Source organism: Lissotriton helveticus, chromosome 8 (assembly GCF_964261635.1).
Source record: "Lissotriton helveticus chromosome 8, aLisHel1.1, whole genome shotgun sequence".
In the NCBI taxonomy this organism is placed as follows: Eukaryota; Metazoa; Chordata; class Amphibia; order Caudata; family Salamandridae; genus Lissotriton; species Lissotriton helveticus.
This window is the reverse complement of record NC_136069.1, coordinates 102,421,989-102,440,313: the sequence shown is the minus strand read 5'-3', so window position 1 is coordinate 102,440,313 and position 18,325 is coordinate 102,421,989. Positions and strand designations below refer to the sequence as shown.

Here is an 18,325-nt window from a genome sequence, read left to right as displayed (position 1 = left end):
CTTTTCCTTGAACGTTTGATTAGCCGCTTGGGATAGCCTCTTTCTATTAGGCGTGTCATCAATACATCCGATTGTGCCATGTAGTCTTCCTTCCTGCTACAATTCCTCCTGACCCGGAGGAACTGCCCATGTGGTAAATTGTCACGTAAACTACGTGGATGATGGCTTGAATACAGTAACAACGAGTTGCGTTCGGCAGGCTTCCTGTAGAGTGTAGTGTACAGTTTCCCTTCTTCTGCTATTATGCTAATATCCAAAAAATCAATCCTGTTGTTACTGGCATGCATTGTGAATTGGATATCTGGGGATTGTTGGTTGAGCCATGAATGAAAGCTGTTCAAATCTTCCTCACTTCCGTTCCAAATGAACACAACATCATCAATATATCGCATCCACATGCGTATCTGATGTTGAAAAGGATTGCAGATGTTCATGACAAAGATATTTTCATAAAAGGACATAAACAGAATTGCCAGATCCGGGGCAAAGGCTGCCCCCATTGCCACGCCCTTTGTTTGCAAATAAAATACATTCTGAAAAATGAAAAAGTTCCTCATCATTGCTATTTTTAACAAAAGGATGATGAAGCTGGTAGGTACTTGTACAGGGGCTTGCCGGCTGTCGAGGGCTTGAGTAGCCACAATCAGTGCCTCCTCTTGGGGAATGCTTGTATATAGCGACACTATGTCGCAAGTTACCAAAAGTTCCTCTTCAGGGTTGAAAGGTTTGGCATCTACCAAGTTGATGACACTTGAGAGATACTACACATAAGTGGCAGTCGCTTCAGCTAGAGGTTTTAGGAAAAAATCCACATACCGACAGAGTGGCTCCAGGATGGAACCACACCCGGAGACGATGGGCCGTCCTGGAGGATTCAGGATGTCTTTATGCACCTTGGGTAAGGTGTAGATGGTAGGGGTGCGTGGATGTTTCAGATTGAGATATTGGTATTCATGATCCGTAAGGAAACCTTGTTGCAGACCCTCCTGTGTTACCCTTTGGATCTCGGCCGCCAATTCCTTAGTGGGGTCAGAGTTTAGCTTTCGGTAGCTGATACCATCATTTAGTTGGCGCCAGATTTCTTCTTTGTATTTGATAGTGTCTTGGATGATGATGGCACCACCCTTGTCCGCTGGCTTCACAACAATATTACAGTTGGATTTAAGAGTCTCAAGGGCTGCTCTTTCTGTCTTCCTTATGTTATATTTCACGTATGTCTTCTCACTTAGGATTCTCTTGACCTCACCAGTCACAATGTTTTCATAGGCCAATATTTGATGGCTCATTGCATTCGCCGGGGGTACAAAGGTAGAAGGTACCCGGAACCCCGTTGCGGATTTCATCTGGAATGGTGGTCTGTTCTTAAAGAAAAAATGTAATCTTATTTTTCTAAAGAATTTCGATAGTTCCATCAGTGTGTTAAAGCAGTTGGGTGGGGTCGTCGGAACGAATGACAAACCTCGTCCTAGGACTCTAAGCTCTTCTTCCGTGAATTGTTGAGATGATATGTTAATCACGGGTGTCTCGATGTTATTTACCACCTGTAATTCTTGCGTCTGGTTGAGCGTTCGCCGTGTTCCTCCGGAGGGAAGCGAACTTGTTTCATCCCACGACCTCTGCCGCTCTCGTTGTCCCATTGTGTCGGTGGACCTTGCTGACCTCGTCCGGAACCGCGATTCCAGTTGTTGCCTCGGCCGCGAGGCGGTCTCCATGTACCTTGGTCTAAAAAAGAATTCGGTTGGTACTGCGGTTGGTAATTCTCCTGGTACCCGTATGATCCACTGGTGCCTGCTTGATCTGAATCCTCCCCAGAACTGTAGGATGAATCGGAGAAATTGGTGAAACGCCCTCTGGATCTGCCGCCTCTGTAGCCACGATTCATAAACCGACCCTGTTGGTCCTGTCGATAATAGTCGTCGGATAGGTATGGGTACGTTTTCTTTTTGTCGTAGAACTTCAAATCTTTAGCTAATTTTTCAAGCTTTTTCTTGATGGTAGTGGTCTCAAAGTCTTGTAATGTAGCTACCAGCTTAGATAGAGCCTCTTTGGAATTAGTGAGAGTATTATCCCCCGCAATAGTAGCCTTCAATTCTGCTATCTGTTTGGTAAGGGACGTGACCTGTTCAGCTGCAGTCTCAATGCCGAGCACCATCCAATGTCGCGAACAATTGTTCGCGACAAAACTAAAGCCCTCCCGGAATTTGGGGATGTCAACAAAGATGGCAGGCTCTACTCGTACTTGCAAACCTGCAGGGTTGAATCGTACCGAGCCCTGCACCGGCGGTGTCAGGTGAGAGGCTTAAACAAATCGGTCCAGCAATTATGATACCAAGCGGTATGAGCCCGATAATAACTCGGGCGATATTTGTTTTCTTTGCAGATGGTCACCGTCGATACCCTTTGTACTTGTGGCAATTGAATTAAGGTGAGCTGCACACCTAATGCATTTTTGAATACGCTATGGTTATCACGATCCATTTGGCATTAATAGTTTACCCCCAGTCTTATTATCTCGATTTCTTAATTTTTCAGAATCATATAACACGTGGACCCAATGATAATGCAGCCTATGCGCTAACTGAAATATTTTTCTGACCGGTTTTCCAGGTGAGACCCCTAGGTATTCCAGGTCCACCCAATTAATGATTATAACGCTTTTCAGCAATAGAGTAATAGTAGCCTGAATTTGAATTTGTCTTTGTTTTAGCGGGGCACTGTTTACAACAAAGAGGAAGACACAAGACAATACAATTTTTTGAACTCCAGGTGTGATATGTTTTGGCTTTTCAAGCTAGAAATGCATATTAGAGGTTCTCTCTAGCAACCACGATTGTATATAATAACACAAGTATGTTTTTTGAATAAGCAGGCACTCCAGCGAGCCTGCTATAACGATTCTACCCTAATTGTGAGCGATATAGTCCACCCTTCCAGTAAAGCAAAGGAAGCTTACAAGTCAAATTGGATACTCGAGGTATGATCATCTCGTTGTTTATGGTCACGTTAATATGCCGGTAATAAAAGCATATTGGTGACATTACTGTGTATATAGATGCAGTATGATTTTTTCATTTTTTGAATCATACTTCACAATAGGTTGTTGAACAAGACGTCGAAGCCCCCTCGGTTGAATTATACTCCTTTTCCAAGTTTAGACACACGCACCTGGTCGGCGTATCTCATCCATACTGGAACAGTTTACTAATGGGTAGGTTGGTAATTCTAGCTGTTAGAACCCCGCTGGTAGTATTTACGTTTAAGCAAACCTAAGAGAGGTCAAATAAAAGCTCTGGGCCTTTGTGCAAGACCTGTTAATGATTACGGTTTCTTTTGTGATCTCTACTCAGGAATAAAACCATAAGTTCTGGGAACCATCAGGATCAACAATCTATTTTTGGTTCATCTCCCTCTGTGTGATAGGTGAGTTCACACTATACTTTAATGACTCTGGAGGTCATCTCCAACTGTAGTGTTCCACACTCTATATGTTGTGTGGATAGAAGACAACACGTCCTCCCCCTTCCCCTTTTTTTAATTAACCACCTGCCTTGTATGTATCAACAAGGTAGCTGTGTACTAAATAATTTTTTAACTGTTTTTTTAGGAGGTTGCCCACCCACAACCATTCCGTCCTGAAGAAGACCCCGTTGTAAGGACTAATATCCTACGCGTCTTGTGGGTCGAAACGTAGACGTTAATATCTTCACCAACTCCTACCCCCAAGCTAGACTAAAGCAGCTGAAGGCGAGCTAGGTGGTCTACACCAATCAAATTCTGGACTCTATAAGAGCACAATACCGTGGACCTTGGATCAAGGAATCACATGAACATTGTTTTTGAGTTTTGATGAATACCTATCACGAATGATTCTGACTATTTCCCTATTCCTTCTTTAATCTTGGCACTTTCCCTCACTTCACCCCCCCCTCCATGTTGTATATGTGGGCACATATATGGAAAATTTTGTAGTAAGATTGCTGATGAAATTTCAACCAATGAATGGTAACAATGCAAATTTGAAATAAATCTTTTTGCATTCATTTATCTGTTTTCTTTGTAATATTTGTACAAAACTGTAACTATTAGTTCTCTGTCTGGGACCCCTCCCTTGTATACCACTAGGAACCAAAGGCGGCTTCAAGTGACGTGATGGACCCTGCCCCGACTCAAGCATAGAAAAATAAAATGATAAAAATGTCCTGTTATTATCATTTTTTTTTTTTTGCACTGTTGAAATAGCGGTGAGCCAACGCTCCGAGTGCCGCCTTCTGAACGCCGTCACGTGACTTGAACGCCGTCACGTGACTGCTGTTATTGGCACCTTCTGAACGTCGTCACGTGACTGCTTCTCATGCCCGCGTGCCAGCCAAAACTCATAGCCTATTCCATTCCACCACACAAATACGAGCGAGCCTTTTGTGCAGAGTAACCAACAAACCTAGCTACACATGAATATTCAGAGACCACAAAACTATGAACGATTAAAAGTAACATTCTAATAAAAAAAAATAGCGAGTCTACATTTCTGTCCGCATAAATGTGAGAGATAAACGCGGCGTTTGCAACTTTTCTTTGTTTCTGCAGAGCAAAAATACCGTTGCACGTGGGCAAACCGATTCGCTGACAGGCACCCACCCCAACATTTTGCACCCTAAAAACGGGGTTCTCCTGATCTTTGCGGGAATACATCTGCAGCTATTTCAGGGCGTCAAACTACCTGAAAAGGGGGTTGTTAATACTGAAGCCTTCAAGTTTATTGCTCACGTGCGAAGTGCACAAATTGCTTTGTGAGTTGAAAGTCTGTTTCTTTTAATGATCACGGTTGTATAACCAAATCACGGGAACAGGTTGGTATTGTAAGGGAACTATACAAGATAGCGCATGTTGTCAGAACAACAGGGCAGGGAAACGAAAACAAAAATGCATGCTACCGCACGTTATCCTTTTTCACCACTTGATTGTATTTACACCACAACTCCTCCTCTAAATATCCTATTTACCACACACCTAGGTGTGAACCCAGTTACAAAGCTAAAACGTCCGTCGTGTGCGACACCTTCGGTCTGTCCTGGTATTTTTTCTTTTTTTTTTTTGCAGTATTTTTTTATTATAGTGCGCAAACTCGACCCTGAACGTATTGTATGGAGGCTTTGCATGCGCACCAGTTACGTTCCACTAGGATACACTCATGTTTTGGTTGGCACTGGGAGATTAAGTGATGTGCCCAGAATCACAGGCTGTTGAGGCGACGCCGAGATTCACACCTGACACCCCAGTTCCAAGGTAGGACCTCTGAAGATCTTCAATCTCACCCATCAGCATATCTTCTAGTCCCCCCCCCCTCGTTGAATTCTGGGACTCGTAGTCTTCACTTTTTGAGGAAGCAGATAAACAGAACTACACATACCAGAAAGCAAAGTAGAAACTTGGACTGTGTCACATACATGTATATCGAATAGAAAAGCATAACGCTTTGTGACAATGCAAATTAAAAAAAATGAGCACCACACATGCAGGACTCGGTGAACCACTCACTCAGCCAACGGGAGACTATAAAAATGCATGCGAGCAATCAAAGCAGCGCTGGCTGGGCGCCCTCCTCGTGGTGCAGCTGGATTAAGACACAAAGCGCCACACTCTGCCCCCTGGCGAGGGATCCAGACCAGGCATGCGGCTGCTCGTCAGCTGAGATCCCCAGCGCCTTCGCAGCCGCCCCATCGCCTCGCAGCGCTGTACCTGTCACTCCGGGAGCCTCGTGGCCGGTGGGCGCCTGGCGCGCGGCGGGCATCAGTGCCAGCAGCAGCCCGCAGATCGCCGCCGCGGAGAGCATGCTTCCCTGCAACACAAACAAACAGACGGGAGAGGATCACCACACCCGCAGCAGCTCCGGAGGAATCCCTCTCTCCCCATCCCCTGGCAGGGGCGCGTGCACAGGCGCCGCCCCGGCCCTCCTCCCCCCTCCCTCCCTCGCCATGCGCGAGACAGTTGTGCACCAACAAAGCTGGCACCCTCCCGCCTCCCAAATAATAACACCCGCACCGACGCCCAGCAGCTGCAGTACGAGCAACGGCGGCAACACTGCACCTGTCGATGGGAGCGGCGGTATTGCTCAAGAGGCTCAGGCACCTGCTTCCCCGGGGGCCCCAACCCTTCAGGGGGCCCAAGCCAACCCAATGCAGATCTGTGAGCTGCAGGAATACTCCGGGCTCCCGCATCAGATTCTGCAAGGAGGGGGGGATGGGCATCATTTTTTTATGTTATGCAACTGCCCAGAAGGCCACGAGCGGGCTCTGCGGTGCCACCAGTGGGCAATATAGTCCCCACAGCCTCGTGGCTGAGCGGATAAAGTGCTTGAGTGGACAAAGTGCTTACCTATCTTGAGGATGCTTCACTTAAACGAGTGGTGCCAGTATATCCCTGTCATAATGCCATCCGACATAAATATAGAAGACTCGAGATAGATGGCTCAGCTGGAGGTACTCTTGAGCCATGGAGACCAAAACGAGCCCAGCTTTCAAGTGGCTTCTGCCTGCCTGCAACCCACACTTTAAACCCATGCACAAACTATTGAAGACAAGCATTAACCCTTTGATTTAAAACAGGCGAGAGAAATAGATCCCAATCTAAACCTGTGATCAATCCTGGCTTCCCCGTCTGACCAATTGTGTTATCCTAGCTAAATATTTCACTTCATCGTGCCTCCTTTTTTTAAATTTCACCTGCACAGCACTTGCAATGTGCTTGTGAAATCTCTTGTATCTTTTATTTCTTAAAAAGGGTCTCTGATCCTTTCCCAAAGCCGAATTAAAGTTCATTTGCTTTTGTGTGGAACTTTTTTTGTTACCTTCCCCTGGCTGCATGCATTTATGATACTTCTGCTAAAGCTGTTTACACTGTTTAACCCCATCACTGTCAAGATGAGATCTCTTCCCACAGAAAAGGCAGGCAGCTTCTAACAGTATGCTGGAATGCTTGCTTTTTATTACTAAGTTGTATAAGCAGATGCTTCAGCCTTAGAACTTTTGTGGCATTTCCTATGCATGCCTGAGTACATTTCTTTGCACTTAGTGGGCATTATCAGATTGATTTTTCAACTTAATCTATTTGGTCATTATGATCCAATTCTAAATGTTATAATAAACATGCCATGTAAAAAATAAAGCTAATATACAAGAGCCTTGCTACATTTTACTACTAAACAGGCAGCCACAAGCCCAGTTACCGTGGAAAGTACAGGGTCCTGATTCGAAAGGTGCAGTGGCACCGGTTGCAAAATTTGTCAGAACGTCTCTAACCATATAATAGTTCTATATTTGACAACTAAACGGGCAGTCACAATTGCAGTTTCCTTGATTTGAATGGTGCAGCAGGTGCAGTGGCACCAGGACCAAAAGCTTTAGGGAACCTAAGGAACCCAGATTATTGCTAAAATGTACAACTAAACAGACAGTCACTATTGAAGTTACCTTGCAGACAACAGGGTCTTGATTAGAATGGTGCAGCAGGTGCTGTTGCAACGGGCCCAAAATTTCTCAGAACCTCCTCAAAACACCTAATATTCCCATATTTTATTACTATACAAGCAGACAATTGCAGTTATCTTGCAGTTAAAAGAGGCTTGATTTTAATGGTGCAGCAGGTGATGTGCAGTGGCACCAGGGCCAAAAGCTCTAGGGACCCCGCTATACGCAGAATATTTCAAACCTTTACTACTAAACAGGCAGTCACACTTGCAATTATCTAGCAGGCACTAGGGCCAAGATTTCAATGGCGCAGCAGGTGCTGTGGCACCGGGGCCAAACGTTGTCAGAACTCCTCTAAACACCAAATATTGCTATATTTAACTACTAACTAAGCAGGCACAAGTGTAGTTACCTTGCAGACACTGGGGTCATGATTTCTATGGTGCAGCAGGTGCAGTGACAGCGGGACCCAAAGCTCTAGAAACTGCTCTAAACACCAAATATTTCAACATTTTACTACTAAACAGGCTGGCACAAATGCGGTTATCTTGCAGGCACTAGGGGTATGATTTGAATGGTGCAGCAGGTGTAGTAGCACCGAGCCCAAAACTTCTCAGAACTCCTCTAAACACATAATATTGCTATTACATCTATAATTCTATTATTTCACTCTTTCATTTTTCAAAATTTTGCTATTACTTACCCGCACTATACCAGTAATACCAGCACAATATATCGCCTTTTTGTACAAAAACAGGTAATAACACTTTAACAGATTTTCTGTAATTTACATTTCACAACTACTCAGTAAGCTACAACTTACAACAAAATAGTTTATTCATCACATAGGTGAAACCTAATGCATTTACCAATGCTTGTCTTCATTATTGTATATGAGAGCATCTTGAAATACGCACCATAAATGTGTGTCTATATGAAGTGCAAAGCAGAACTGCAAGTATTGCAAGTAACAGCGCAAGCAGGTGGTGGTGGAATCTTAAAAGAAACATCCAAACTGCAATCTGCGATAGCTATTTTTAAATAAAATTAGCATATGCAATTAAACGCATGAAACAAGTGAGGAATATAAAACATTGAAAAGATTTTGGTGAGGAAACAGTACATATAGTTCAAGGAATTTTTTCAAAAGTTGTTCAGTGTTGCTGCTGCCTTTTGTTTAATGAGGTTAAGCTATTCAGCCTTTCCAATTTTGTAATGATGATGTGTTCCCTTTTATTTATGGTTTTTCCTTTTGAAGTTTTATTATGTGCCACCAGTCACCTATAAGTCTCTTCAGATTGCTGTAGTTTTGAAGAAGTTCATGGACAATCCAGGGAACTTGGAGACTAACCTGCTGAGGTAGGAAACACCAAGTTGGCATTCTTCATTTATGATCCCTGTCCTTCAAGTTCTGCTGAGTGTATGAAATGATATCAAAAGTTTTCGGGCATTTCCTGAAGTGCATGTAAACAGGTTCTGCTCTGACGTTTGAATTCCACAGCCCTAGGTCATAAACTCACAGGAATTCGACAAATACCTTGTGTTTCAGCCACTTGTAACTTCATTGGCTGCTCAAATGTCAAATGTGCAGTTCTGGGGTCTAGGCTCTTAGGCCCCTAGTGGGGAGCTCGTTTTTAGGTCTCGGCTAGCGTAGGCTGTGCACATGCGCAGTCTCGCTGGCGAGATTTAATGTTTCTTAATAGCGAGGGTAAACCCCGCCCCTCTTCTCCATTGGGTGGCTTCCTAAACGGCGGCCAGCCATTGGAGAAGAGGTCCCAGTGACGATCTAAGCCCCGTCTTTTTCGGATTAGGGGGCATGTTTTTTAGTTTCTTTCTCTCAGTGACGTCCTCAGTGAAAAACACGCCCCCCAGTCTGAAAAGGACGGGGCTTACAGAGTCTACTGCCACCGCATCGCACCACGCGTATATCTGCAGCTGCTGCCACCATTTTGCTTGTTCTAATAAGACCTCAAGATCGCTGCCCAGTTCCGGCACAGAATACTCCCGGGGCCTTCTCAGCTCCTTTTTCGCTTGACCCAGTGACCTCATTATTCCCAGGTGTCTCCCTAAAGCGTGCCGGCAATCTTCTTTCCCTGCGTCTCCCTGCCATAGCTAGGATACCTGTTTTGCCTTTCCTCTAGTGGGCGGGGCCCCTGCTCGGCTTTGTGCTCTGGCTCCGCTTCATGGCTTCCTCTCGCTGTGCTGTGTGACTTGCTCTGCTAGACAAAAAAAAACTCCTGAAGCTCCTCTGCCACATGGTACAACTGCTTAGATGGACTCTCTTGTATCTTCCCGCCTGAATCCCGTTCAGTAGTCGGCGATTGCAACTCCCCACTTTAGCTGGATCCTGCCGGTAAAGCCCTGTTGCTCGCCTTAGTCGAGCGGCCGAGCCGGATCACATCCTTTAGAAGTAACCGAAGCGGTAAGCCTGGCCGCGCTTGTCCTGGGTTCGTGCAAGCCGTGACGGGGTCTAGTGCACACTGTCCCCAATCACAGTTTGCCGACGACGATACTCGAACCTGCGCCCCCAGTTCAAAGGCGGAAGATCTTGCAGGATTTCCACGTCCTCGAGCAGGCCGCTCCGCACTCGTTGCCTGGTTGCCACAGGAAAACTAGTCACAGGGTTGCACGATGTCCAGTCTGTTGGTGACCGCCACTGGCTTCCTCAAGGTCGAGGACCGATTCCTGCGGGTTCAGAGCTATTTCCTTCGCCGTCCACCACTGTGCTGCCCGGGCTGGTTCGCTTCCTCACCGCCCAGAAGTCCTGCTGTTCGCTTGGCACCGTACTTCCTCCTTCCCGATGCTCCTTCTGGGTTCTCTACGAGCAGGGTGCAGCGACTCCAATGCGATTCTGGCAGCAACGAGGTGATTCCAATAAGATGAGGGTTTCTATGTCCCAACAGGAATCTAACGTCCCTTTTTGAACCCCCCTGCCACTTGCCTCTCTGCTCCGATTGGGTGGCTAGCTGCTTGTTTGGGGCACCCAATCCGGAGCACCCCCCTCCACTTTATGCGAGCTTGTGGGGTTCCCCCCTTTGGGAGGCGTTTGACACAGGACCCCACAGACCCCCCCAGGATATAGCGGCATGGATTAGCAAATTTAGCGGCACAAATATGGAAATTTAGCGGCACAAATATGGAAATTTAGCAGCATTTTTGCGGCACTTTATTTTACTCATAATCATTAATTCTCAGCCTTAAATCAATGGAAAATGTTTTAGCAGAGTATTCCGCTTTGAAATAGGCAACCTGGGATATGGAACAGAGTTGATCAGACAATAGTATCCATTAGGAGAACCACAGTGAACGCCATGGGCTCTCTGCAAATTTTCAAACCTTCCCTTCAAGAGGTGGCATCCCAGGGAGACTAAGGCAGGGTAAGCTACTTTCCATTCCTCAAACTTACAGGAAGTCAGTACACCCGCACTGCACAGTACCAGCAACCCCAACAGTAAAAAGTATTTTCTCAAGGCAGGAGCTAGTCTAGGGGTAGCGCTTCTTGAAGAGGAGCCCGACAGTCATCCAAATGACTCTTTGTTGCCCAGCACCCACAATCCTTATAGGGGGGTAATACAGGGCTTCCGCAGCATCTGGGAGTTCATAAGAGACAAATGTATGCTGCATTTATTACGACATGGGTATTGTATTGAGTTTTTAAAAAAAGAAAAAATTAACTTCAATACCATCAGTACAAGAAAGATTCAGAAGGGATCAGATGCATGTCCTGCAAACGGAGGTCTAAGAACTTGTAAAGAAAGATTCAATGGAAATACTTCCGCATACGTGAGAGAAATGCACAAGTGTGCTCTGTTTGCTTATCCCAATACAAGATCTAACTGTGTGGCCAATACTACACCTGCAGTTTGTAACTGAGTTCATCAAAACCCGAAGAAGCTCTGCAGGAAGTCAGACCTTTACTGGTAGGAGGGACTTCCTAGCAATTGTAATTTAATGCTGCAAAGAATTAAATCAGATCCTTAATCTTTTATGCTCATCTACCTGTAATTTGTTTTGTATTTGTCGAAACATTTGAAGGCCTTGTAATATAACATGCCTCCTAATGTCAAGGATCCTCCACTTTTCTTTTTCCCCAACGTATTATCCTTTAGAGGTGGAGTAACATTTGCATTATGAGGAACTGGTGGTAGTGGTGACAGGGCTATGCCGAGATTCAATTTAAAAGCGGTCATCTGTATCCTTCGTATTGTTCTTGTGACCCTTCTTATGCATGCATTTCTTGGCTGCTTTGCATGAGAAGGCATATCGTATGCTATTTCTGAATTATTTCAAAATACAACTTTTTCGTTATTCTGCCAGCCAGTTCTGCTGATGGTGGGTGCTCCATCTCATGGTTGTTAACATAGCTCTTTCTGACGAGCTTGTCTACTTTTCATTATTAATGAACTTGGGTCAATTTCGCGGGCACTTTTGTAAAAATCGTGGCATTTTTACAAAAGTGCCGATTTTGTTGGCACTTTTGTAAAAATCGTGACATTTTTACAAAAGTGTCGATTTCGCGGCAAACCGCGAAATCCTGAAGGGCCTGCCTATTGGGTCCGGCTTCACCTCCCCGGCCAGTGATTCCATGATGTACTTCTAATATGGTGTCCAAAATTAACATGTAAAAAGTCTGAACAAGTTAGCAGACACTGCTGATTGCTATTTAAAGCAGTGCCGGACTACGAAATACTTTTTCTAGGGGTTCTGAGGCAGTCATTGGTTACCATGCGTGCAGTAACTTCTGTCCGTGGTACTGCCTCTCCATGGTGTCCCACAGTACTGGCGCTCTCAGGTGCGTAGCTGAGTGACTCACCTTTAGCATTTCATTTACTCATGCGTTCAGAGCAGTAGTAAGAGTGTCATTTATTAGTACCATTAGGCTGGCTCTGTGTGTGGCTCTGTGTGTGTGTGTGGCTCTGTGTGTATGTGTGTTGCTCTGTGTGTGTGTGTGTGTGTCTGTGTGTGTGTCGGTGTGTGTAGGGGGGCTCTGTGTGTGTGTGGGGGGGCTCTGTGTGTGTGAGGGGGCTCTGTGTGTGTGTGGGGGGCTGTGTGTGTGTGGGGGGGCTCTGTGTGTGTGGGGGGGCTCTGTGTGTGTGGGGGGCTCTGTGTGTGTGGGGGGCTCTGTGTGTGGGGCTCTCTGTGTGTGGGGGGCTCTGTGTGTGTGTGTGGCCGTGTGTGTGTGGCTCTGTGTGTGTGGGGGGGCTCTGTGTGTGTGGGGGGGGCTCTGTGTGTTTGTGAGGGGGCTGTGTGTGTGGGGGGGCTCTGTGTGGGGGGGTGCTCTGTGTGTGGGGGGCTCTGTGTGTGTGGGGGGGCTCTGTGTGTGTGTGGCTCTGGGTGTGTGTGTGTGTGTGTGTGGCTCTGTGTGTGTGTGGCTCTGTGTGTGTGTGTGTGGCTCTGTGTGTGTGTGTGTGTGTGTGTGGCTGGCTCTGTGTGTGTGTGTGTGGGGCTCTGTGTGTGTGGGTGCAAATGCAATAGGTCTCGCATATGTGAGAGATTAAGCTATTGGCATTGTAGAGGACAAAGCCATTTATTTTTTTCTATTCTGTTTTCTCCCTTGCCACGCTTCCTTGGCCCTCTCTTTCATTTTCGTCTCCACGTTACTTCACTCTCTGTCTTTCTCTGGCGCACACACTGTTTTTATCTTCCCTTCTCCCTGAAGCAAAGACAAAACAATCGCTCAGTTTAACAAGCATTTGCAATGCAATATGTCTGGCATTTAGGCAAGTATAGGCTATTGATTGGCATTTCAAATGACAATGCCTTATATTTATCGTTTTTCAAAAACAACATATAAATAAAAATGTTGTCATTTACAATGCCAATAGCTCTAACTTTTGCAAAGGCGAAACCGTTGCATTGTACTCTACTATTTAGTTGATAATACCCTACTCACAAAATACTAATAACTATATCTACAATATACTACTCACTCGCCACACCTCAAATACTCTATACTACTCACTCAAATACTCTATAATACCCTAATCCGAATACTCTCTACTACTCTCACTAATAATAATTCTCTACTACACACTCTCTACTACTGAAAATAATTATACTACTAACTTTCTACAATATTAATACCTATTACTCTATAGTACTCACTACTACTCTACTACACACTATATAAAACTATATTACTCACTCTACAACTCACTCTCTACTACTAACTCTCTAATACTCAGTTTATAATACCCTACTCAAACTATTCTAAAAACTATATCTACAAAATACTACTCACTCATTACTACTCACTATAATACTCTGTATTATAAATATCTAATACTCTACTACACTTTACTAACTACTCACTCTACTACTACTGTAAGCTACTCACACTTTACTCACTTTACTACTCTCTAATACCCTCAATTCACACTATACTACTGACTCAACTCATCGCACTCTAATACACCCTCTAACTACTCTCTACTACATACAAGTCACACAACTCAATAAATTACACTATCCACAATTTTATACTCTCTCTACTACTCTCTACTACACTCTAATACTAAAAAGTACTAACTACTGCTCTCTAATATATACTCTATTTTAAAAGTCATTCGCTACTCACTCTACTAAATAGATATACTACTCCATATACTATCTATAACTCACTACACTACATCTATTTCTATCTAGTACTTTTCATTACTCACTACTACTCTCTCTACTACTCGCTAACTCCTACACGCTCTCTACACACTAGCCACTACTCACTCTATACTACTCTCCACTAATCTACACTACTCACTAACTACTATTGCCTACAACTCACTCCTACTCTAAACAAGTATACTCTCTATTAATCAACTAGTCACTCCCTACTAACTATTAATCACTGCTAATGCTCTCTACTACTCTCTAATGCTTACCTACTGCCATTGTAAATGACAATACCATATATTTATTGGTTTAAAAAAAACAATAAATGAAAAAAATGACATTTGCAATGCCAATAACTCTAACTTTAACAAAGACGAGACCATTGCATTGTAAATGCTTGTTGTTGTGCTGTCACTTTACCTCAGTATGCTTTGGACTAATGTAGAGAACCTTGCACTTGATATCTCCAGGTACAGCTAGTCATGGAGCCATTTTGAGTCTGGTTTTGTGTCGTTTCATCCCTGTAAGTTCAGGCATTTCCAGTCCACTTGGTTCTGTAGGCTTTGCAACCTCCAATGAGTTTCCTAGGGGATTCAGAGTAGAGGTTGTCAGTATTCCAAGCAAATCGTCACCAAAGCTCTTGTCAACACTTTCCGATGCGTGGATTTAAAAAATAGGAGCACTGCAGGTTGAAACGCTTGACTACTGCACTGACTTAAGGGATAATAGAGATAGAATTTAAATAGGGCACACAGAGAACCAACTTAATATGAGGTGGATGGTGGCATTCCTAGGCTCAGCTTTAAAAAGTCTATAGAGCCTGAATCTTCAGTTTGCTCGTCCAACTAATGACCAAACACAAGATCCACTTTTGCAAATAATTTTGGTCCTGGCCTAATTCGAAAGACGAAATGTTAGACAATTGCAAAGTTGACATCAAACTAAGCCTGCAAAATCAGCAATACTGAAACCTTCAGAGAGTATGACAGCAGTACACCACCAGATTTTAGGTCGTAGCTCGAACTCATGACAAGTCGATGACCAATCCAATGCAGTAAACACTGTTGCTTCAAGTAGGACTGTTAACCTTTCCCTGTTAGCCAGGGAATGGTCATCAACTAGTACATTCAATCTCTTTTCCCTCAGGTCAGCATGTAAATATATTCTGCCCAAAGGCTTTATGGGAAACACTATATGGACTAACCATTCAGCTGCCACGATCAGTCACTCTGAAAGAATAACAGTTTTTCCAGTTTCATACTGCCCACAACACTGCTTACCCTATGTGTGTGCTGTGCCGGTAGGTAGTTATAGTTAGGACCATGTTTCCATAGGAAAATCGTTTTTTTACTTGCCTATATCTTTGGCGCTATTTGACGAATTCTCACGAAATTTTCCCAAAATAGTGGCAGATGAATCTTGTTGGACAAGGGAAGTTTTGGGGAGATTTGTGAGCAGGGGCGGAGAAATATGCGGTTAAAAAAAGGGTGTGTTTGCAATGTTAATTCCTATAGGACCTGTCAACACCCCTATAGCCCGAACAACTGAACGTATTTACACTAAATTTAACAGAAAGCTAGATTTCGTTACGCTTTCAGTTATTTGGTGTAAATCCGTACCGTCGTTTTTAGGATATTTAACACCATCAATGCTGCAGCAATTTCCCGTGAGCGCTGGCACTCATTTTTTCCCATTGTTCATGACGAGCTCAGCTCGTCATCAGCACACGAGCAGTGTACTGCATGACGAGCTGAGCTGGGAAATGCACAGCTCTGATTGGCTGCTAACACTTTAACGGGTTTGCACTCATCTTGGGACTCTGCTTCACTGATTTCCCTCCCCCCCCCCCCCCCCCCAAGTGAAATTTAAGAAAAAGTGAAAAAGGGACAGTGTAGGAATACCCTGACACCCCCCACCCCCATCCCAAGCTACAGTCTTAGGCCCACCTCCTAAAAAACATTTTTAATCAGTTTTTACTGCGAGGTCGCAACGGATTTTCGAAAGCGGGTAAAAATAAAAAGAAAATACAAGCATGGCCTCCTGCACTTGGGTTTAAAAAAGACCCCCGGGTGGGCCAAGTCCCAGGGGCATATGTAATATTATGTGTGGGGGCCGCAGGAACCGCCACCTCCCAGGGGCAATAAACTTTTAGAAATGCGAGGGGGCCCGCACGGCCCTCCTCCTGGAGCCAAACATGGCTCTGGGGACTGACACCACCCAGGGCCATCTAATACTATGGGCCTGGGTGCCCAAACCCGGGCCATAGCGGTTTGCTATGGCTTGTTGGGAGCCTGACCGCTCCTGCCAAGCCATAGCAAACTGTGCTCCGCTTCGAGCAAGCGAGACCATAAAAAATGCTCTAGCTTGCTGGAAGCGGAGCACACTTGGTTTGACAGAACGGGAGCTGCATGTTCAGCAGTTCCCTCTCTGTCAAAGCAATGCTGGGTCCCGCAGGAGGTGGGGGCTGGCAGGTCCCGTGGGGGCGTTAAGGCTCCCCGCAGTCCCTGAAACTTCAAAGTGGGTGCCCCATGGTGGGACCAGTGCAACCATAACAGAGCCTGGGCCCCGGTGATGGAAATCGGCCCAGAAGGAGGGCAGCATGGCCTCCTCCTCCTATTTATTTTAAATTTCTGAAAAGTAAAAAAAAAAAGAAAGAAAAAAAGGCCAGGGAATGGGGTCCCTAGGGGCAGGTGGGAGGCGCTCGGCCACCACCCCTGTGAGTTTGAAAAGAAAAAAGCTGGGGAATGAGGTCCCCGGGGCCAAAATCAGCCTGGGGCTGGGGCTGCATGGCCTTCCTCTGCCATGCCAAAATGGGCCCAGGGAAGGGGGGCCACGCAACTCCCCTCCCCATATAGAATAAAATATAAAAAATTAGACAGGCATGTTGCTGAAGGCCGGCCCCCTTTCTGTAACACTCTGCAAATGCACCACCTGGTGCACTACTGGTTGGGAGATGAAGTCGCTTTCGATGCGAAGGGTCCTTGGGAGCCAGGAACCCCTTCTGTTGCCTCTGGTAAGTCCCAAACAGCGAGATTGCTGAGAGGTCTTTTGGAGGCCACGACCTCTTACTACACCACTCTGCAAACACTCCCCCTGGTGCACTACTTGTAGGGGAATGAAGTCCACTTTACTCCTGAGAGTCCTTGGAGGCCAACTACCCCTGCTGTTACCTCCAGTAAGTCCCAGACAGTGTGATTGCTGAGAGGTTTGTCGGTGGCCATGCCCTCTTTCTCCACCACTCTGCAAACGCGCCTCCAGACGCACTACTAGTTGGGGATGAAGTCCTCTTGGATGCTAGAGGACATTGGGAGCCAAGAAGCCTCACATATTACATCACTCATGACATGGTCAGTGACATCACTGATGACATCTCAAATACCATCACTGATTACATCATCTACAGAATCGTTGACACAACCATTCATACCTCTATAGAACCTTTCATTCACCCACACCCACACAACTATTCACAAGCCCATTCACAGAAGCCACTCATACACCCACTCACTCATTAATACAGCCACCAACATCCAGTCATACACCCATACAGACACTCACACACTGAGTACGTCACCCATAGAGCTACTCACATACCTAAACAGTTACACAGCCACTTACTCACCCATAAAGATACACACACACCCACTCACTTATACAGATACCAACACATACTCACTCCCCTATACAGTTACTGACACAAGCACACCACACACACACCCACACAGCCACTAACAAATTCACCCATAGAGTTACTCATATGTCCCATCAACTAGACTGCCTTTCACATACCCAGTTACTCACCCATATACCACTGACACATCTACTCACTCACCTACACAACCATACATATGCACACTCATCAATTCAGCCCCTCACACATGCATTTACTAATCCATACAGTCACTGGCCCACCCACTCACTCATCCATACAGGCAGTCACACTCACCTTCACCCACACAGGTACTCAGAGAAACAATGACTCACCAAAACAGCCACGCACATACCCACACACCCACACACACACTTGGACACCAACTGACAGACTGATACAGACATTCACACAAGTCAGTCACCCATACATTCACTGAGACACCTAGTCCCTCACATATTCAGTCAGTCTCAAACCCACTGAATCATCCATACAGGCACTCATACACCCACTGATTCACCAATACACCTTGGTGTATATATATTTAACACTCATACGTTTGAAAAACAAACACTCACAGCCACTGAATGATGTCACTGACCAT

At 45.3% G+C, this 18,325-nt stretch overlaps 1 protein-coding gene across 2 annotated transcripts in view; it reads right to left on the bottom strand.

Moving 5' to 3' along the window:
- LOC144772403 (prolactin receptor-like) overlaps positions 1–18,325 on the bottom strand; it is a 438,551-nt gene that overhangs the window by 322,153 nt on the left and 98,073 nt on the right. The window contains exon 3 of one of the 2 annotated variants that reach the window (XM_078656689.1): positions 5,737–5,836. In XM_078656689.1, coding sequence (XP_078512815.1) covers positions 5,737–5,830 — 94 coding nt within the window. In that variant the 5' untranslated portion in view covers positions 5,831–5,836. Of the gene's footprint in view, positions 1–5,736; positions 5,914–18,325 lie in introns of those variants that run through there. The other variant, XM_078656690.1, reaches the window with a different exon arrangement.